This window comes from Petaurus breviceps, unplaced genomic scaffold (genome assembly GCF_028583685.1).
Source record: "Petaurus breviceps papuanus isolate PSGF00001 unplaced genomic scaffold, PetGlider_PUasm1.0 76, whole genome shotgun sequence".
In the NCBI taxonomy this organism is placed as follows: Eukaryota; Metazoa; Chordata; class Mammalia; order Diprotodontia; family Petauridae; genus Petaurus; species Petaurus breviceps.
In genome coordinates this window covers 50348424-50370797 of record NW_027186473.1, presented here as the reverse complement: position 1 = coordinate 50370797, position 22374 = coordinate 50348424, and the positions used below count along the sequence as shown (strand labels likewise).

General features: G+C 39.0%; 1 protein-coding gene across 1 annotated transcript in view; it reads left to right on the top strand.

The window, feature by feature from the left end:
• Positions 1 to 1807: 1807 nt before the first annotated feature.
• The window catches only part of TTC29 (tetratricopeptide repeat domain 29), a 157721-nt gene continuing 137154 nt past the window's right edge, over positions 1808 to 22374 (top strand). Inside the window, exons 1-2 of the mRNA XM_069105010.1 lie at positions 1808 to 1946; positions 3265 to 3348. Coding sequence (XP_068961111.1) covers positions 1855 to 1946; positions 3265 to 3348 — 176 coding nt within the window. The 5' untranslated portion in view covers positions 1808 to 1854. The remainder of the gene's footprint in view (positions 1947 to 3264; positions 3349 to 22374) is intronic.

Genomic DNA, 22374 nt, shown 5'->3' with positions numbered 1-22374 from the left:
ACTTCTTCATTAACAGAACAACACTTCAGCTCTGACCTTTGTTCCCATTAAGCTATAGAAACTGCTCTTTGAAAGATCACAATGACGATGAGGAGGAAGAGGAGAAGGAGGATGGGGATGAGGATGATGATGGCTAACATTGATATACAATGCCAGGCACTGTGCTCATTGAGCACCTTACAACTACTATCTCATTTGATCCTGGGAGGTAGAGACTGTTACTGTCCCCATTTTACAGAGGAGGAAACTGAGGCAAAGATTAAGTGACTTACCCAGGGTCAGACAGCCAGTAAGTATCTGAGGCTGGATATGAATTTAGGTCTTCCGAATTCCATTCCCAGCCTTCTATCCACTACACCAGCTAGCTGCCTCAGTTGTTCTTTCTCACTGTTCATGCCCTGTCACCTCTCTCATCAGAAACTGTTGACCACTCCATAGTTGAAAAGTGTCCCCTTCTCACTTCTACCTTTTAAAAGTCCCTACTTTCCTTCGAACCACCATGAAGCCTTTTCTGAAGCTCTTAACTATTAGTGCTTCCCCCCCCAAATACAGATAATCTGTTTTGTGTGTATTTTACATACATGTTATATCCCCTATATGTTCTCTTTCCTATGTTATCTCCCCCTATAGAAAGAAAGCTCCTTGAGGGCAGAGACTGTTTTGCTTTTTTCTGAGTCTCCAGAACCCAGAATAGTGGTGGTACATAATTGGTGCTTAATAAATAACTTTACAGTTTATTGTTGATTCAGTTGTTTTATACCTTTTTCTTGTAACACCAAAGCTGGTAGCACAATGTCTGACCCATAGTAGGCATTATACAAATGCTTATTCCCTTCACCTCCTCCCCTCACCCTGCAGTAAGCACTGTGGTTATAGAAGCAGTTGGCATGATGGCTTAAGTTCCTATGGTCAGTCAGCACAGGGTTGGATGAAACCAGATGTGCTGTTGACCTATCATTTTTCAGGGATGACATTGCCATGGGGCATTTAAGGAAGATGACCAGTCAGGCAAGGCTGGCCAAAATTGGTCCCCTTGAGTTTGGGTTGTTTACAGAGTATGTATGATCCAGATGAGATTATGTGTCTTGGGAAGGAGACCACTGAATTCCCAAGGAGAACTTTTCTTTTTAACTCACTACTGTAACTGTCAAGAAAGCAATTGGAGAAGAGCAGATATAGCCATAGATGGAGCTATAACAAGGAGAGAATTTTCTCATGGGGTGGGAGGCGGGCGATTGCTTTCAGAGGGATGGTCTTTCCCTTTTGGAGTTCTGGTCCCACTACCCCATTAGCTGGATTAAAATTCAGTCTTCTAACTCCAGTGCTCTCTCCCCATTCTACCTCACTGACACCATCTCAGTCAAACTCTATCATTCTACAAGAGTTTATTTTCCCCTTTTGTTGTTGTTCAGTCATGTCTGACTCTTCATGGCCCTATTTTGGGGTTTTCTCGGCAAAGATACTAGCATGGTTTGTCATTTCCTTCTCTAGCTCATTATACAGATGAGAAAACTGAGGCAAACAGGGTTAAGTGACTTGCCCAGGGTCACGTAGCTAGTAAGTGTCTGAGGCCATATTTGAACTCAGGAGAAGACGAGTGCTCTATCCACTGTGCCACCTAGCTGCCTCTATATTACTTTATACTGCATATGTAAATCAAGTGGCCAAAAGCAAGAAATGGAAAGAAGAAATGAGAGGCCCCACTGCTTCCTAACCTGGACAACTGAGTGTCTGACACATGAATGCTTTCAGTACCAGTTGCTGTGACAGTATGTGGGTCTCTGATAAGGTCTCAATCCTCTGAAACCCTTTATTATAATAACTACTCTTTCTGCTCTTTTCTCGTAGTTCACAATGACGACTTTGCCACCCGTGCAGATAGAATATTCAAAGCTTGCCCTCTTAACAAGAAAGAGAACAACATGTTCCCCAGCAGGCCTTACAAAGTAAGTAGCCCTGGTTCTGGTGTTTTGGGGCTTTTTTATTTCATTTTGGTTTTTATTTTCTGTGATCTTTTGTCTTCTACCATTCCATTGGGCATAGAGGAAGAGTAGTCTGGGAAGAGGAATAAGAGGAAAATTCATGGAGTGAAGTTTGTTCCAAGAGATTATGATATACCAACATTATCCATCAATTTCATGCATTAATTATACCCTCTAATGTACCCAGGTCATTTAATCCTATACTGTGTGTGCATGGTTAAATTAAAGGTTCTTTGTTTTTTTCTGTCTCAAAAGAAAGAGATCTGATATTTATCACTTCCAGTGAATTGGGTCTGAGTTAAGACCAGAAATAATAGCTTCAGTGTCATTGGTGACCAGCCACAGACTGTCTGAGTAGGAAGGCTATCACGAAGACACTCAGAGAATGTCAGAACTCAAATGGATCTTCTCAGAGGTCTTCTATTACAACACACACCTAGAGTATGACTCTGATCTGTAGCATCTCTGACCTGCAATGATCTAGGTTCTGCCTGAAGACCTTCAGTGACAGAGAACTCACTCCTTCCACAGCCTGTTCCCTTTTTGGGTAGCTCTAAGTGTTTGGAAGTTCTTCTCCATATTGTCTCAAAGTTCTCTCATTGTAACTTTCACTCTCCAGAAAGTTACAGAAGTGCATATACAACACTGCATCCTCTTTTCAATATACTCTAGTTTTAAAAAAAATTGAATTATTTTAAATTTAAAAATAGAAATCAGAGATCTGAAAAAAAACCCCTGAAAAATCAACATGTGAAATGACTCAGGTAGATGAGAAAGTAAATTGAGTCCTACTGCTAGCAACTTTTTGCATTTAAAGGCCTCTTAGTGATTATATTAGGTTATATTATAAAATATGGCATATTATATTGTGATACAGGTACATAATATGCAAGATATTATATGTTAATATATTATTGTATTGTCTTAAGTTACATTACTAAGGCTTCTAAGTTTAAAACTAAAGGGGAAAAAAAAGACTTTATGAATATCCTGTCCTTGAGTACCATACTAACTTAGATTCTGGGATCAACAGTTTTTCCATACCTTGAAAAATTTCAGTCCTACATTATTTATTCAAAAGCTTTATCTCAATTGAATGCACTATTTATTCGGAAGCTTTAACTCAATTTGCTTAATTCTTTGTGCAACTCTGCTCATCCCCGCAGATTCTTCCATGAGTGGTTCTTGTCCAGTCCTCCTCTGCTTTCTATCTGTATATCTTGTCATCTTTCTACTTGGCACTTCAGTTCCTCTTTTAATTTTTTTTCTCATTTAAATTTAGGGCTCAATTGCTGAAAATTAAAGATAAGACAGATAAGTATTTGGAACTGAAATGGAAAGGGTTGACAAAAGAAGAAGCAGCTGGGTAAGTATAACTTTTAAAAGGGTCTTCGTGTATAAAGTTTGTTTCTTTTGTCTTGATTCTCTCTTGAAGTTTCCAGTTCCCCTATTCAGTATACCTTTTTCATGGGAACATGGCATTTAAAAATTAAACATCCATTAAATAAAGATGAGTCAGTTCTACTGATCTTACACATATCAAAGTCCTTTAATTTCGTGGCTCTCATAATTCTCCTATTTACCAAGGTATTATGATATCACATTTGCAATACTTTAGTTAAAGTTTTGTCATTAATTGCCTCTTAACCTTCTTTTTAAGGTGTTTTTGCAGTCATGGAAAAAAAAAACTTGTTTTAGAAGAGCTTATTAGATCCATATTTTTTTTCTAGTACTTTTATCTTAGTCTCTATTAATGTACCTCTTTACTTCCAAATACAGACTTAAAAGAGTAAGAGGAGTGGAGAATGTATAATGATATAGCTGACATTTATGTAATTTTTAAAAGGTTTACGAAGCCCTTTATGGTCATTATCTCATTTGATCCTTGCAATAGACCTATGAAGTAGATACCTGAGGTAACATTATCCCCATTTACCAGATGAAAAAACTAATGATTCTACATGGAGTAGGTTTTACTACGTTTAGATTTTTAACCTGTGAAAATATACACATAATTTTTTGGTGAGCCTGATCTATGTATTTGATTATTTTTTTTAATCCTCATTAGGCTAGGAAAAATTGACCAAGATTTAGAAGCATTTAAATAAAGATCATTGTTTCTTACCTGTAGAATAAATGGTTTTGTTGGAGTCTATTATGATATTGTTTAATGTTAGCTCTTAAATGAAATCTTTCTTTAGGATCCCAGAATCAGAGAATGGTATTGAAGAGAGCTTTCCCTTCGTGTGCAGATGCAGAAACTGAGATGGAAAGAAAAAAAATGTGACTCTCAATCTCTTTTATGTGGTTCATTTGATAAAATAGTTTAATCTCATTTCAATAAAATCTGGGAAGTTCTTAAAAATTATATTGAAATTGTATAACAAATAAGGGAATGTACCATTCAATTTGGTTAGGAGTATTTTGATAGAAGGGAGCAATACTTTAGTGATTTTCATAATTTCTGATGTTTCCTAAGCACCAAATCTACTGATTGTTAGCATAGCTAGAATCTCTTTGTACAAAACATGTTTGCAGATGCTTTAATGGAATAAAAAAAATGGGGTTAAAAATTTTGGAAAGAATTTGATCCTAAATTAATTTAGGAGACTTCATAACAACTTATCTGCAATACTGGGTAAACTTAAAGCTGAAACGATCCTCTAAAGCCTTGATTAAACCTGTTCTCTGTTAAGAGCAAGCTGGGGGTGGGGGAATGGGAGTGGGATGGTGGGAAAAGAGGGGGAAGAAGAGAAGGGCAGAGGGTGGGTGGCCTGAAAGAGATCTTTTATAACAAGATAAAAAGAAGGGGAGAGTATGACCTAAACTAATGGTCACTTGCTTTCATGCTTTATTTGAGCTTCATACAATACATATTGTGATTATTTGCATAAATGATTAATAAATTTGCATACATAAAGTATGTATCTGTTCTTTGCCAGCACATATACCTGTGTGTACTGGCTGAAAATGAATACTGAATATTTAAACTGCGTCAATATGCATGCAGCATATGGGAGGATTACAAATAGACCCTTCTTACATGATTCTTAAAACTTTTCCTGACTTATAAAATTTTAAATTACTTTTATAAAGTAACTCTACAATTCAGTATTTCTGTGTGTCTTATGCTGTGTACTAATGGGGATTTGGGATAAATGCAATTCTCATTTTAACTTGATGTCCTTTCCACTAACAAGTGGTAGAGAAGATTCATGTTTAATACATTATGATGCTGTAGCTATTTTTAAAGGCAAATATTATGTGTATGTGGTGCTGGAGTTCTAGGTTAAAGATAAAGAGAGCAAAATATCTTTAAACAATTTATTTTGGATTTGTCTAGTGCTTTAGATTACTCAGAAATGTGTACATTGAATAGCTGCCCAAACCTTAGCAGAATGGGGTTTGCTGTCATGTATGCATGTCCATTGTTGGACACCACCCTCACAAGGAGGGAAGGTGGGCATTCACTGATACTAATGCCTTTGACCTCAGGGCTAAAGACTCACTGTGGTTTATTTAATTGGGTCTAAAAGATTGGATTGAAATGGACAGAATTCAGGGAGCTAACTTAGTGAATAGACAGCTGGTTTCAGAGTCAGAAAGATCTGGGTTCAAGTTATGTCTCCTGGCATGTGACCCTGGCAAGTCATTTCTTAGTGCTCCCAAGCAATTTTCAGACATAATCAGTTATAGAGAAAGTCCCATTCTGCATTGTTAGAAGGGATTTCCTAAAGAAATGATGGAATGATGGGGCTAAATCTTTATAGCAACAACCACCACCACCACAAATTAAATATATATGTGTGCATGTGTGTATATAGTGTCAATGACAGGACAGTGATCAGCCAAGTATTTAAGAAATTGTTTTAGAGACAGAGACCAAGACCCAAGGATATTGAATTATCTTTCTCTTCATTTTTGTTCATTTCTTTCATGCGATAGCTAATAGAGGAAGGGAAAGAATAGGAAATAAAAAGCATTTAGCTAAAATAAAAACCAGGAGAACCTTTGTTTGTGGAAACCTGAAGAATTGGAGGGTTGACAATAAAACATTAGAACAAGATTTCAACAAAAAGTTAAGTAGGTGAATGGAAAAATAAGATGTTCCCATTAGAAAACTCAGTCAGAAGATGGGAGTTGGATGAAGGGAAGGAAATACGCATTTATATATTAGCTACTACACTCCAGGCACTGTGATTTGTGTTTTATAATTTTTTCCTCACAACAGCACTGGGTGATAGGTTCTATACATTTTCCAGTTAAGGAAACCGAGGCAAACAGTAGTTAAGTGACTTGCCCAGTGTCACACAGTCAGCAACTGTCTGAGGCAAGATTTGAACTCAGATCTTAGTGACTCCAGGCCCAATACTCTATCCGCTGTGCCATGTAGTTGCCTCTAAAAGAGACAAAAAAGTAGGAATTTCTTTGGAGATCTGGCATAGTGAATAGAAAGTTGGCCTCCGAATCAGGAAGACCTGGGTTCAAATTTTGCTGTTGATCTATACTGCTTGCATGACCCTGGGCAAGTCACTTAAACTATTACTGGTTTCAACAACTCACCAAGATAGTAAATTGAAGAGAAGATGCAAACCTGCATTGGCAATGGGAATTCCATTGTCCTATGCTATTGGCATAGGAAGCCAATGAGATCACAACTCCAGAATATATTATTTACTCAGCCTTCATCAAATATGTCTACTATACACAGCATCATAGTTCATAGGGACGCTGAGTAGTAGAGTGGGTAGCGAGGTGGCACCACAGTTCATAGAGCACTGGGCTGGAAACCAGAAACACTCATCTTTCTGAGTTCAATCCAGCCTCAGACACTTACTAGCTGGGTGACCCTGGGCAAGTCACTTAACCCTGTTTGTCTCAGCTTCCTCATCCGTCAAATGAACTAGAGAAGGAAATGGCAAAGCACCCCAGTATCTTGGCAAGAAAACCCCAAAAGGGGTCACAAACAGTTGAGCATGAGTAGCACAATGGAAAGATAACTGACTCTGGAGTCAAACTTGGGTTCACATCCTGCCTCAGATTCTGTATGACCTTGGTCAAGCTGTTTAGCCTCCCTTAGCCTCAGTTTCCTCATCTCTAAAATGGGTGTGTGTATGGATTAGATAGACTCTGAAGTCCTTTCTAGCTCTAAGTTCATGGTCCTATTATGGGGCTATAAAGATCAGTAAGACGTGTGCCCATCCTCAAGTATCGAATGCAGTTGTAGAAAAATTTATTTTTTAAATCCTTAGTGAGGAAAGATGCTTAAATGTGGGCATACATCCTAGGAGTTTAGCTCCTCAATAATGTCTTATAGCATCCTCTGTAAGGGTGCTTCAGGACTCGAAGGAGGTGGGATTCCATCGGTGTGAATGCTTCCTTCACTAAGGCAGAGCACATCCTCTTTAACCAGTTCGCTATTCTTGGCAAGCTGCTGTGGCCCAAAAGTTCATCATAGCCTGAGACTAACCCACTGAGGAGCCTTTGAACTTAGCTGGGCAAGTCCTCAGATGATCAGGATTCAGTCCTTTGCTTGGGAGCCTTGACTTGGCCATGCTCCAAGTCTTTCTAACTTGGGTAGGACCTACCAGATCATAGGCTTGGGCTGATACAACCTCAGGGAACTCAGACTAAACTCTATGCCATGACAAGGCCTGAGAGTGTGGCTTAAGGAAATGATCTTTTAAGATGGTAGTGATTTTTGTTTTTAACTTTAGCTGCTTATCTAGGTAGTGCAGTGGATAAAGAGTCTGGAGTCAGGGAGACTTGAGTTCAAATTCAGCCTCAGACACTTACTAGCTGTGTGACACTCGGCAAGTCACTTAAACCTATTTACCTCAGTTTCCTCAATTGTAAAATTTTCTGGAGAACACTATGCATCCTTGCACAGTATGAAGTGATTGGCCCCCAGCTAGATGGCCATGCAGTGAAAAGAGCCCTGAACCCAGGGTCAGAAAGACTTGAGTTCAAATCCAGCCTCAGACACTTACTAGCTGTGAGACCCTGGGCAAGTCACATAACCTGTCTGCCTCAGTTCCTTAAACTGCAAAATGGGGACAATAATAGCACCTACCTCCCAGGGTCATTATGAGGACCAAGTAAAGTAATATTTGTGGAGGGCTTAGCACAGTGCCTGGCACATAGTTAGTACTTAATAAATGCTTATTCTTCCCCCTACCAAAAATAACCCCATAAAAAACCCAAAATGAAATGAGCTGGAGAAAGAAATGACAAACCACTGTAGAATCCCTGCCAAGAAAACTACAAATGAGGTCACAAAGAGTTAAACACAGATGACTGAACAGCATCAACGTTTATTGGAAAAGTAGAAATTTGTGGTTTTAAAATCAGGGCTATGAGGAAAGGAGTTTGTTCTGATTCTTCTCTTTTTAGGAAATGCTAAAGGTTATTATGATATTCCCACTCCCTGGTGATGGTGTACCCAGATTCCTGGAGTGATGAGGGGAAGCCTTAAAGAAGTTAGTGTTAAAAGTGGAAAAATAAAACTAATGCAGTGACAGTTTTCTGCCACACTACCTCTGTCCAACACCTGCTCTCCTCTATAGCTCTGATAGAAGTGTTCGATTATAAAAGCCACCAGAGATCACAGGTCCGGACTTTATTATTTATTCAATGTTCATCAAATATGTCCGTTATATACAGAATCAAGGATCTCTCAAACAAGATATGAGCCTATAGACCATTGTGCTTTAATGCTGCTGTAGAGCAGTGACTTTTCAGGCCACTATATTCAATCCTCTTTAATTGTCTTCTTTGTTCTCAGCATTTACAATATTATACCAACATAAAAATCATAGATATTGACATTTTGTGACTTTTTCCAATAATGTTAAAACTCTATAGAATTCTAGAGTTTGAAAGCATGAATCTCGTGTACAGCATTCTGGAGAAATGGTCCTGTCACATGTTGCCTGGCAGGCACCTCATGGCCTCATGAGTTACCCAATTTCATTTTTTTCAGCTCTCATCCATCTTGCGTTTAACTGAAATCCGCTCCCTGTGACTTCTGTTTCTGCCATGTATGACCAGACATTATTTTCTCCCTTAAATATATGATTTTGAAAACATCCATTCTTAAGTAGATTTCTACTGCATGAGTTAAATCTTTTTTTCCCTCTGTAGAATTCACATTTGGCCTTCTAATGACAGCTAATGAGAAAGAGGCAATATACTAAAATACCAAAAAAAAAAAAAGCTCTTTAAAAGCATATGCATCAGCCTTCTCCCGTCATTAGAAAAGTAGGAACTATAGATGTAGAATTTTGTAAAAACTATCACATATGGTTACTGTATTGATTGACCTTGCTGAAATGACTAGATTTTCTGTTGTTGTAAGGAAGAGTACAGACTGGGGGATGGCTAAGGAGAAATGCCTTGTAAAAAATGAAATGAAAGAATTAAATTATTGGAAAAAATATATACATTAAGGATGAAAATATGTACATAAAATATTTAAAACAAATCTATAGGTTTAAAATTGAATTGTTTGTAAATATATATGTGTGTAATTAAATACAAGTTTTGTTGTTGTTCAATTCTTCATAACTCCATTTGGGAATTTTTTGGCAAAGATACTGGAGTGGTTTGCCATTTCCTTCTCTGGCTCATTTTACAGATGAGGAAACTGAGGAAAACGGGGTTCAGTGACTTGCCCAGAGTCACACATCTACTATGGTTGCATCTGAACTCAGCACTTTGTGATTCCAGGACCATAACACTATCCATGTGCCAACCAGCTGCCACCCTTAGAGCCCCATTAATGTGGTTTCACTCCCCTAGGACTCTATTCCCTCTCCATCTCTGCAGGGACTCAGGCCAGGTTCTCTAAAGGAAGGGCCACCCTCTTTCATTCTTTCAGTCAACCCAACCCAGTAAGTGTATTTGCCCCAATTCCTAGGCTATTTTGAGGCTAAATGTTACATTCAATAATAAGGGGGAAGACATAGTATTTACTTAATTTTTTTTAAATCAACCACACGATATAACCTGCCAAGTAAGATACGTTCGTATAAAATCTTTTCATTTAATTAACATTTACTAATCCTAATGGACTTTTTCAGACATTTGAACTGAGTTCATTGTTTTAGATTATTAAAGTTTTTGTGAATTGCTCTAAACTCTTTTGATAAATATTCAGAATAAGTCATCTTTTTAGGATAAATCTATAACTGGTTCATACATCTGAAAGAGGACTGAATTTGTTCTCTTTGAGGTTTGGATTTTTCAGCTTGTTGTCTGTATATAAGAAATTAGGTTTAAAATAGAACCTGTGTTTTTGGCCCATTTTACAAATCTTCCTTAGATGATTTAAGGTTTCTTAGCAAAGACAGGCCCCACCCCCCACTGATGCTGACCTTCTTTTCTTCTTTCCCTAGGATTTGACCTTTCTTTCTATTTCCCATAAAGATTGAAAAACACTCATCCTTAAAAGACTAGAGTAATGATAGAAAACTCATCTCCAAGCCTACCCCCTACCCCCAAGTGTCACAGCCCTGCTCTCTCTTCCATGTTGGAAACTGGAGACACTGTGAATGCCTAGGTCACCTTGAGAGTGCTCAGCATGACATAGGCTGGCAGTGTTCCACACGGTGCTCTCGCTTTCTCAAGGCCACCCTTGAGCCCCGTTTGCTCTTTGGCCTGTGTCCTGATTTGAATTTTCTGGACATGCATGACTAGATGGGTCCCATCTCTACCGTAGCACTATCTGTTGTACTCCTTTACAGATACATAAAATATTGGTTTATGTGTTACTTGAGAGATTGCTTGTGTAAGAAAGTGAAAAAAAAATGTTATTTCCTATGATAAGTAGTGGGAAAATTTTCCTAATTTTTTTTTTCCAAAAATACATTTAGCATTTTTGTTTTTAATTTACTTGGACAGCTAGGTGGCATAGTGGATAGAGTCCTGGGGTCAGAAAGACTCCTCTTCCTGAGTTCAAATCCAGTCTCAGACATTTGCTAACTGTGTGACCCTGGGCAAGTCACTTAACCCTGTTTGCCTCAGTTTCCTCATCTGTAAAATAAGCCAGAGAAGAAAATGGCAAACCATTCCAGTATCTTTACTAAGAAAACCTTCCAAATGGGCTCATGAAGAGTTGGACACAACCAAAAAATGACTAAACAAGCAATAATCTATCTTCTATGTGGCCATGAAAGGGATTTTCCTTAAGTATAGGTCTGACGTATGCCTAAGTTCCTTAAAAAGCTCCAACTTCAGGACCCAATCAAAAGTCCTTTTTTAGTTCTTTGTTCAGTCCTTTACTGCTTTCCTTAAAGCTTTTCTATTTAACCCTTCATCCCTTCTTTGTCTTCTTACATTCTACTCCCCTCAGTGAATTCCAGTGTTCTACCTTAGCAGTCCCCTTGCTGTTACTTGCATGTGATACTGTGTATCCCATCCCTGTACCTGTTTCACTGGCTGTCCCCCATGCTGGGGATGCTTCCTCCTCACTTCCTTCCTTAATGCTGGCTCCCCTTGAGACTCAGATCAAATGCTATCTTATGTCGGAGACATTTTTCTAGTTCCCCCAGACTCAGACACTTACTAGTTCAGTGCCTCTGGGTTAGTCTTTTAATTTCTATCTGCCTCAGTGTCCTCATCTGTAAAATAGGGGTAATAATGATATCTCCCTCCCAAAGTTACTGTGAGGATTACATGAGATAATGCTTCACTGTACGGCTAGCTTATACATATTATATATTATTATATTACATATTATATTATATATTATAGCTTATACTTACTCTACAGTAGTATCTTATATTCGACTCTCTGTGACCCCATTTGGGGTTTTCTTGGCACAGACACTGGAGTGATTGCCATTTCCTTCTCCAGCTCCTTTTCCAGTTGAGGAAACCGAGGCAAACAGCATCAAGTGACTTGCCCAGGGTCACACAGCCAGTAAAGTGTCTGAGGTCATATTTGCACTCAACTCTTCTTGACTCCAGGGCCAGCGCTCTATCCACAGCTCCTTCTAGCAGCCCATACATATCTTGATTGTATCTATTTAAATAGACGTGCTCACTCCTCCGCTGATACATCAGAGCTTCTTAATGGCAGGGAGCCTTTTTTTAGTTTGTGTCCCCAGATCTTTGTACATTGTAAGCACTTGTTAATGGACTGAAAAAAATAACCTGGATCCCCTGTCTTGGAATAGCACAGTCAGGTCAGTTTTGAACTCTCTATCCTTTGTGTGGATTTGCAAAGACAATATGGAGACAATGTGGTAAAGCGGATGGAATCTGGCCCTTAGCACCTGAGTTCCATTCCTTGTTCTACCCGCTTGTGAGCTGTATGAACGCAGAAAAGCATTTTAATACCTCAGAGACTCATTGTCTTCATATGTAAAACAGGCATAATAATATTTGCATCACTTCTCTCACAGGGATGTTGTGAGAATCAACTGAAATGATCTATACAAAGCACTTCATAGGCCTTGAAGCACTGTGCAAATATCAGGCAACATTATCATATGAAAGCTGGGCTGTGATACAGCCTGAATCCTCAAAGGGATTACGTTGATGTGGATAGTCCCTCCAAGGGTGCCCATCACCACCCGGCCATGCCCTCTTCTATACCTGTCCTGTGTGGTCCTGTACATCAGCTACAAGGGGTGATAGCATATGCTAAAGGAAGGCCTACTTTGACATTTCTTGATAGTACATGATGACCTGCTGAGCATAGGGTCTGTCAATCAGACAGTAGTTCATCTTCTTTTCAGGAAGGTGTCTCTTTTTTGGGCAACCAGATGACACAGTGGATAGAGTGCTGGACCTGGCGTTAGGAAGACCTGAGTTCAAATCCAGCCGCAGACATTTGCTAGCTGTGTGACCCTGGGCAAGTCACTTAACCTCTGACTGCCTCAGTTTCCTCATCTGTAAAATGAGCTGGAGAAGGAAATGGTAAACCACTCCAGTATCTTTGCCAAGAAAACCCCAAGTGGGGTCATAAAGAGTCAAAAATGACTTTAAAATTACTAAACAATTAAAAAAAACCCAAATCTCTCCTTTGCTTCACTTCTTGGTTTAAACTTTTTGTGGTAATACAACCTATTCATGCTTGTCCTGTGCCTATCTATTGTTCTTTCATTGACCCACAACTTAAATCCCTTGGGGAATATAGTATCCCCTAACTTGTATCCATGAGGCATTAACAGCAGAATAATACAGATGTTCAAAAGATGGACCTTTGTCTCAGGGAGAAATGTTGGGTCATAAAAAGGGCTATTTAGTTTCCCTAAAATAATCCAGCTTTCTCTCTTCCAGTTCAAAATGTAATCTTTTATGTGTATATGTTAATAAGATCATGTCTTTGCACTACACAAAAAAACTTTCAGCGTCTTACAATGACATATTTAGTGTTAGGCACCTTTGAGGGCATCTAATCCAACAGCCTCATTTAATATGATGATGATGATGATGATGATGATGATGATGATGATAATGATTGATATTTATATGATGTTTTAAAATTTATGAATAGCCTTACAAACATTAATTCATTTAAACTTCACAATAGCCATGGGAGGTAGATATTATTATTATGCCCATTTTACATATGAAGGAGTTGAGGCAGACAGGTTAAATGACTAACCCAGGAACACACAGCTAGTAAGGATCTGAGTTCATATTTGAACTCAGTTCTTCCTGACTCCAGTTCCATCATTCTATCCTCTATGCCAGTTAGATGCCTGAGAAATTAAATAACTCATGCCCAAGGTCATAGAGGCAGTGTGAGACTGAGCAAAGCCAGGATTTGAATCTATACCTTCTAATTCCAAAAGCAACATTTTTTTCATTACATCGAATATAAATTCCTGGTTTCCTGGCATTCAACTTAACCCTGTTTAGGCTTCAGTCATGTTACTACCACGCACATACACTCTTCCTTTCAGCCAAGGTGTCCGTCATTCTTTCCCATGTCTTCATCATCCCCTCTCCTGGCTCTCTGCCTGGCTAGGGCTATCTCTCCCATGCCTGAAACAGACTCCTGTTCCCAACATCTCCCTTTTCCGCCCTCCTCCTCTCCCAAAAGCCTTTCTTTTCCTTCCCATTAGATTGCAAACTCCTGGAGAGCAAGGTCTTGGCATTTCTATTGCTGTACCCCAGAAAGTAGCATCCTATGTTCCACAAGATAAACACTTAATTTAAAAAAAAAAGAACTTAAAATAGATGCCTGATGAATTGAATAAACATTTTCTGACCGAATTAATCTTACATTATTCAAAATACATGATACTATATAAAATTAAATCCTAACCCCTATACCTAACCAAATAATCTTAGTTTTTAAGACTGTTTTCTAGTGATACTTCAACAGATTTACAAAAGGTTTTTTTGGTCAAAAGTTTTAAAATATAAAGAGACATGTTTATACGTAGCAATTCTAAGACCTGCTTTTTTTTAACATTATGCTGTATTTTTTTTTATTTTGTTAAATATTTCCCAGTTATATTGTAATCTAGTTCTGGCCTGCAGGGAAGTTTAACACCTGTGCTTTACATCATTGTTAACATGTCCATCAAAAGTTCAAATTATAATTGACTTATTGAGTGATTACATAATCAATTAATGATACAACAAATCTTTCATAATTCATTTTAACTGGTATTCTTCAAAGTGGGTACTCGTGCACTGATTATAATTACCAATCAATTTTTACCTGTCTTTACTGCTAGGCCAACTTCCTGACAGTTGATTTCTTTTTAAAATATGTATTTATTTATTTAGTTTTAGTTTTCAACATTCACTTTTATAAGATTTTGAGTTTTTCATTTTCTCCCCCTCCTTCCCCTTCCCTTTCCCCAAGATGGCATGCAATCTGATATTTATATCTCTATAATCATATTAAACATATTTCCACATTAGTAATACTAGCATTTCTAATAAAATGTAAGCTCCCTGAGGGTTTTCTTTTTCTTTTTGTATCTCTGATGCCTGGTACCTATTGAGTGCTTCATAAATGTTTTTTGAATGAGTTAGTGCATTTTAGGAAGCCATAAGTTGATTAGGGTTTCCTTTCCTTCCTAATATCTAGTCCAGGGGTGGGAAACCTGTAGCCTTGAGGCCACATACAACCCTCAAGTTCCTCAAATGAAGCCCTTTGACTGAATCCAAACTTCATGGAATGCTTGGATACAGTCAAAAGGCCACACTTGAGGACCTGGAGGGCCTCATGTGGCCCCGAGGCTGTAGGTTCCCCACCGCTTGCTGCTCTAGTCAGTATCATAATCTCTTATATAATAACCTCTTGTGAAATAAAAATATGTGGTAATACCTCATTTATTCTGTGATCAGACTCAGATGAAGCTTAGTCATCCAGAACACAAAGTCTGCTGTAAAAGGAAGAGGCCCTAGGAGAGGTCATCTTCAAACCCTCGTACTAGCATTGACTTAGAATTCAGAGTAAAAGTGAATTTACTCCCGTAGAGAACTCAGTCACTTTCCCCACCCCAGGCTACATCCAATTCTTCCTACATTTCTACAGGTAGCAGACTAAAACATGAAAGGGAGAGAAAAAACTTGTCAGAAACCAGCCAATTGAGTCTGGGAGGGAAAAAACAAAAGACTTAGTTGCTAGTACAGTCCAGCAGTCAGGAGAATACAGCAAAGGGCTGAACTAATCCCCATATACTTGAGAATCCCCTGAGGTCATTCTTGGATTACTCTAGAGAGTATGATGAACCTCAGTCACAGGAAAAGATTAAACTAAGTTCACTACACTGTTTCAGAAGACAGGAGTTTGTCATACATTTTAGGAAGATCTCCATCCAAAATGGCTAATAGAATTTTTTAAAACATTTTTTACACAGCTTTCTGGAAAATACATCTGATGGTATCAGAAAAGGGGCCTTCCTCTTAGTTGTAAGCTCCTGTCCAAATTTTACTTTGTGATTATTTTGTGTATATATCTCATATTTACTCCTCTCTGTGCCTCACTAGAATGTAAGTTCCTTGAGGGCAAAGATTCTTGCCTTCATATGCCTAATTTAGCACAGTGCCCAACACATAATAGGCCCTTGCTTGCTCAATGGACTTTCAGGAAAAAAAAAAAAACTGGGAAAAAGCTTGTTCAATGGACTTTCAGAAAGAACTGGGAAGTTCTCCCTTTCAATTTTCCATTTCTCTCCCTAGGCTCATCAAAATTGAAGACAGAAAAAAAACTAATAAACACAGTGAATGACAGAGTCAGAATCCAAAATGTTCTTGACAAGGTCTGCATCATTGTGTTAAATTTAATAAGATGAAATTCAGTAGGAATAAATGTAAAGTCTTGCCTTCAGGTGCAAAAAGTCAACTTCACAAGTATAAGATGGGGAGGCATGTTTAGACTGTATTCTGATAAAGACTGAGAGTTTTAGTGAACTACAAGCTCAACATAAATGAACTTAATGGTAAAAAAAAAAAAACAAATGGCATTTTGGACTGAAGTAAGAGGGGTAAAACTTCCAGAATTAGGGAAGCAATATTCCTAGTGTACTGTACCCTCCTTTCAATCAGATAATTTGTTTTTGCAGTTGTGTCCAACTCTTGGTGACTCCATTTGGGATTTTCTTGGCAAAAATGGTTTACCATTTTCTTTTGCAGCTAATTTTATAGATGAGGAAACTGAGGCAAACAAGAGTAAGTGAGTTGCTTAGGGTCACATAGCTAGTAAGTATGTGAGACCATATTTGAACTTAGGAAGAGGAGTCTTCCTGAATCCCAACCCTGCATTCTATCCACTGAACCACCTAGCCATCCGCATCCTTAGACTTCTTCTAAAGTATTGTGTTCAGTACTGAATACTACAGTTTAAGGACAGTGATAAGCTAGAAAGTGTCTTGAAGGGTCAGCAAAGATGAGGAGGGGTCTTGAGACTATGTCATATGAGGATTAGTTGAAGGAATTAGGCAGACCTGATTACCCTATAGGAACGTAGACTTAGAAGGAACTCAGTAGCTGTTTTCAAATATTTTCAAGGGCTGTCACAGGAGAAGGAATTCAGCACTTTATTTGGTCCCAGAGGACAGAACCAGAATTTGAGATCTGTACATTCATACCTTGCAAAGAGGCCAGTTTAAGTTTGGGGGCAAGAAAAACTTCCTAGCTGTTAGAGCTGTCCAAAAGTGTCATGGACTGCCCTTAGAGGGCATGTCTTCAGGCAGAGTCTGCATCACCACTTGTTGAGGACAGTATATTTGAGGGCGGGGGTTACTTTTGTGTGCAGATCAGCCTAGAGGGCTGCTGAGAGTCCTTCTGAATCTCCAATTCTGTCATTCCTTCATTCTGATCTTGTGAGATTCTGCTACACTTCAGCCCTTCCGTTTGCCCCTGTCATTTCTGAGGAGCTCTGGGTAATTCCTGTCACAGACACATGCCTTTTCCTGGGCTTCTTTGTGCTTCCCTTTGATGGGTGGGTGCCCAGCGAAGATTCTGAACTGCTGTTGATAGTGTTTAAAAAGTACAGTTTCCTGCCTCTTGTAAGATATGCTGCTTAGAATCATCATCTCTTCTGATCGTTTCAAGTCAAGTTCAGTTATGGTTCTGGGCTGGCGCCTTTTGGAGCTTCAAGGTGTTTGTTCTCCCAGATGACAAACAAGCAAACATCAGTTGGGTCGTGATGTTGATCAGGACAGACTCAGAAAGCAGTGACTCCGGTTCTCATACCTGGGAGTTGGAACAAAAACCGTTTTAGGAGCTGCTCTTTTGTCTGAACTCTTTTAATCAAGTAACTCTGGCAAAAATGATGAACTAGTTAGAAATGAGGATGTTCTTTTTAAGTTTGGACAATGCCAGTGATTTCTTGTGTTCCTTTCATTTTAATTCATTGAATATGTATTAAGCACTTACTACTTCTCAGGTGCTATGCTAGGCCCTGGGGGTAGTTAATATTTTATATATAAAGGTGGGCTTCTTTAATGCCCTCCTGTAACTCAACTGAGGGCATATTTTTGGGGGGAGAGAGAAAGGCAAGAAAATTGACACTTAAGTGACTTGCCCAAGGTCACACAGCTAGTAAAGTGTTAAGTGTCTGAGGCTGCATTTGAACTCAGGACCTCCTGACTCTAGGGCCCGTGCTCTACTCAATGTGCCACCTATCTGCCCCCAAATCTGTTTATTGGGGGCATTTGTTCTGTGAAGTTAGGATTCAGTCAAAGGACTGTACTTGAGGACATAAGAGACCACATGTGGCCTCAAGTCTGAAGGTTCCCCACCTCTGGGGTAGGCCATGATATACTATACTGTACTTTGAGGACCTGGGTTTGTCTTGTCTCAAATGCTTACTAGCTATGTAAGCCTAGACAAGTCATTTAGCAGCCCTGTCCTCAGTTTCCTCTTCTGTAAAATTGAAAGTCTCAGATTTGACTTCTAAGGTCTCTTCCAATTCAACCCATAATTCTAGGAAAGCCCCACATCACTGATGCCACTTTCTGCTTCAAGCCTTTTGTGATCACCCCAGTGTTCCTCATCACCCCCCAGAATCACTCTGTACTTACTTTGTTTAGGGCACAGTGGATAGAGTGCTGGGTCTGAAGTCAGGAAGACTCGTTTTCCTGAAATTAAATCTGGTCTCAGACATTTACCAGCTGTGTGACCCTGGGCAAGTCACTTAACCCTGTTTGCCTCGGTTTCCTCTTCTGTAAAATGAGCTGAACAAGGAAATGGCAAACCACTCTAGTATCTTTGCCAAGAAAACCCCGGATGGGGTCGCAAAAAGTCAGATGTGACTGAAACGATTGGACGACAAGAACAACAAACTGTTACTTTGTTGATAGTTTCTCTTTGCTTATCTGTATGTATTGTGCAGCATAGAAAACTGCTTAATTAAAAGAGAAAGCCACCAAATGGTGGGTTTTCTACCTGCTCCAGGTGCTTCTCCCCAGGCCATTCACCTGCCCTGCTTCCCCTTATTTCTTCCAGCTTCCTCTATGCAGCCTCAAAGTGTCCTTGGGTCTCCAGCACCTTCTCCCAAACTCATTTTAGTTGATCGATCCTGGGGGAAACTTGTTAGCTACAACCACGATTATCTTTTGTTTGGTGTTGGAGGATTAAGGGTGGGATGGGGAAGGAGGGTAGGTGGCACTTTGGGAGCTGAAGTGGTTCGGTAGAAAGATCCCTGGGCCTAGAGTCAGGAAGGTGTGAGTTCCAATCCAACCTCAGACACTTACTAATTGTGAGACCCTGAGCAAGTTACTTAACCTCTTTCTGGCTCAGTTTTTCCAACTGCATAATAATAGCACCTACCTCACAGGGTTGTTGTGAAGATCAAATGAAATAATATTTGTAAAATTCTTTTTTTTTTTTTGCCTTTTTGGAGGGCATTTGGAGTTAAGTAACTTGCCCAAGGTTACACGGTTAGTATTTTTGTGTGGGTGTTAAGTGTCTGAGGCCAGAACCGAACTCGGGTCCTCCCAAAATTTCAGCCAGTGCTTTACTCACTGCGCCACCTAGCTGCCCCATAGTTGTAAAATTCTTATGTATAGTGCCTAGCATATAGTAGGAGCTTAATAAATGCTTGTTTACCTCCTTATGGTTCTCTGTAGCCTTAGTGGGGGTTGGGGATCTTTTTATCTTTAGCTGTTAGGAACCACCTCCTCTAGTCATTGTCACAATGCAAGAATCCCTGAAGCTCAGGGCCAAGTGATCACAATCAGGATGGTTTGGGCCAGTACAGGCAGACATTCTGCTTTGTACAAACTCTGCACAGAGATTTTTTAAAATTGTTTAGGTATGTTAAAAACCTGAAAATGGCTTACACTGAATATATGCATAAATAACCAATGTACATATGCCCTGCCTTTTTGTGACAGGACCAATATCTGCCCCCCCCCCCCGCTTCTTGCAACAAGGATGCAGTAACCCTTTATAGTTATTTAGTCATTTTTCAGTAATGTCTATTCATAACCCCATTTGAGGCTTTCTTGATAAATATTCTGGAGTGGTTTTCCATTTCCTTCTCCATTTCACGGACAAAACCAACAAAACCGAGGCAAACAGGGTTAAGTGACTTGCCCAGGGTCACACAGCTAGTAAGTGTCCAAGGTCAAATTTGAACTCAGGCCTTCCTGACTCCAGGCCAGCACTCTATCCACTGTGCCACCTGGCTACCTATGCAACAGCTCTTAGTCTTCCTATAAGAGCAAAAAATCTTGGAGGGAAGGGATAGACCTGATGGGCAGCTACCTCCCTATACACAGCTTTGTGGTCACTTAGAGGCATGAAAAGTCCCACACTGCAATTTGATGGACTTCTTAAGTCATTTACTCTACCATGAAGACTATACAGGTTTTCATATGGAAATGAATGGTTGTGTGAGTATAGAAGCTAACAGTGTCTGTGTCCCTCTAATTTGCGCCCTGTGCTAGAAGGTGGCCCTGCATCTGTGACTTGGAGTTCCAATCCTGCCAAAGTAGTTCAGGATGCAAGAGCCTGTTTTGTTTCCTTTCTTAATAGAAACAGGATTTCTTCCTGAATTCTACCTAAATTTCTTCCATTTGGCTGTGCGGTTAACAATCTGTCCCTTTTCTACCAGCATTATTTCATGTTGTTCATCTTTGATCTTGAGTTTGAATCCCAGCATTACATCATGTCATTAACCTTTGATTAATAGCAATTGATGAATCAGTCAACAAGAATTTATAAATGCTCTACTCTGTGCCAGTCACTGTGCTAGGAGCTGAGGGTTCAAAAACAAGGAATGAAATAATCCCTATTTGCAAAGACTTTATATATCCTTTCTTTCAAGGACTTTATATTCCAATGGGAGAGACAATAAGTACATTTATAAGAATAAATATAGAGAAGCACAAGGTAGTTAAATACGAAGTAGTTTGAGGGAGATGGTGTTGGCAGTTGGAAAATCAAGAAAGGATTCATGTTGGAGGGGGTTCATGAGCTATGTCTTGAAGGAAGATTGGGATTGTTGGGTAAAAGTGGGGAAGGGATGCATTCCAGAAGTAGGTCAGTGCCAAAGGTATGACATAAGAAGAGTGTTGTGTGTGAAGCACAGAGAAAGTCAATTTGCCTGGATCTCAAAGTACAGAAGGAGTTATGTCCAGTGAAGTCAGAGAAATAGGTTGGTGCTAGGTTGTGAAGGGTTTTAAAAAGCAAGCAAAGACTTTCTATTTGATCTAGAAGCAAAAAAAGGGACCACTGTAGCTGATTGTGAAGGGGAGAGACATGGTCAGATCTGTGCTTAAGGAAAATAGTTTTGGCTGTGGTATGGAGGATGGACTGCCTTTGGGAGAAATTGAAGCAGAGAGACCAATTAAGAGGTAGCTGCAGAGAGCTTATGGGAGAGGTAACAAAGGTCTGAACCCACGCGGTAGATATGTGAGTGAAGATGAAGGTCTGAATGTGGGAGATGTTGGGAAGATGGAAATGGCAAGATTTGGCAATTGCTGGATATGTGGGGTAAGGGATCATGAGAGGATGAAGATAAAACCAAGGTTATGGACCTTGGAAACTGAAAGAAAGGTGATACTTTTGAGAGGATTATTTTTGTAATTTATTTTTATTTTTCATATAAGTATTTTAATTAATCTCTTTTGCAACATCCCCATTAAGCATTTTTAAAAGCCCTGAAAAACAGATCCCTCAATACAAATCTACATAGTCCTGTATTCCCACATTTGCTATATCTGACAGTGTATGTCTCAATGTGCATTTTAAGTTCATTACATCTCTATCAGGAGTGAGTCCAATGTTATCTTCAGACTTTTGTGCTACATGATCCGATTTCTAATGTTTCTCAGAATTGTTTTTCCTCTATAATATATTCACGTAGAAATTGTTCTCCTAGTTCTTCTCATTTTGTTCTGCATCATTTCAGAAATGTCTGTCCAGTTTCCTCCTTGTACACCTCATCATTTCTTATGGCTCAATAATATCCCATTATAATATGCCACAATTTGTATATCCATTCCCCAATAAGAAGACACCCCTTAGTTTCCAATTTTTGGCTACCACAAAAGTTTCTGTAACTATTTTTTACATACAGACCCTTTATATTTCATTTTATTTCTTTGGTAAATAGGACTAGTAAAAATTTAGCTGACTCAAAGGGTATATAGAATTTAGTAACTTTCTGGACATTGTTTCTAAATTGCTTTCCATGATTGCCAGACCAATTCATAACTCTCCCAACAGAACACTAACATGCCTGTTTTCTCACAGCCCTCTTTTCATTTTTGCAAATCTCCTTTAATTTGAATTTTTTCATATAATCATTGATAGCTTGGATTTTTTCCCTTTAAAGCTACCTGTTCATATCCTTTGATGTCTACATATTGGACAATGGCTTTTAATACCTGCAAATTTGAATCAGTTACTTATGTAAACTTTTGTCAGAGAAATTTATTGCAAAGATTTTCCCCCAGTTACCTCTTTTC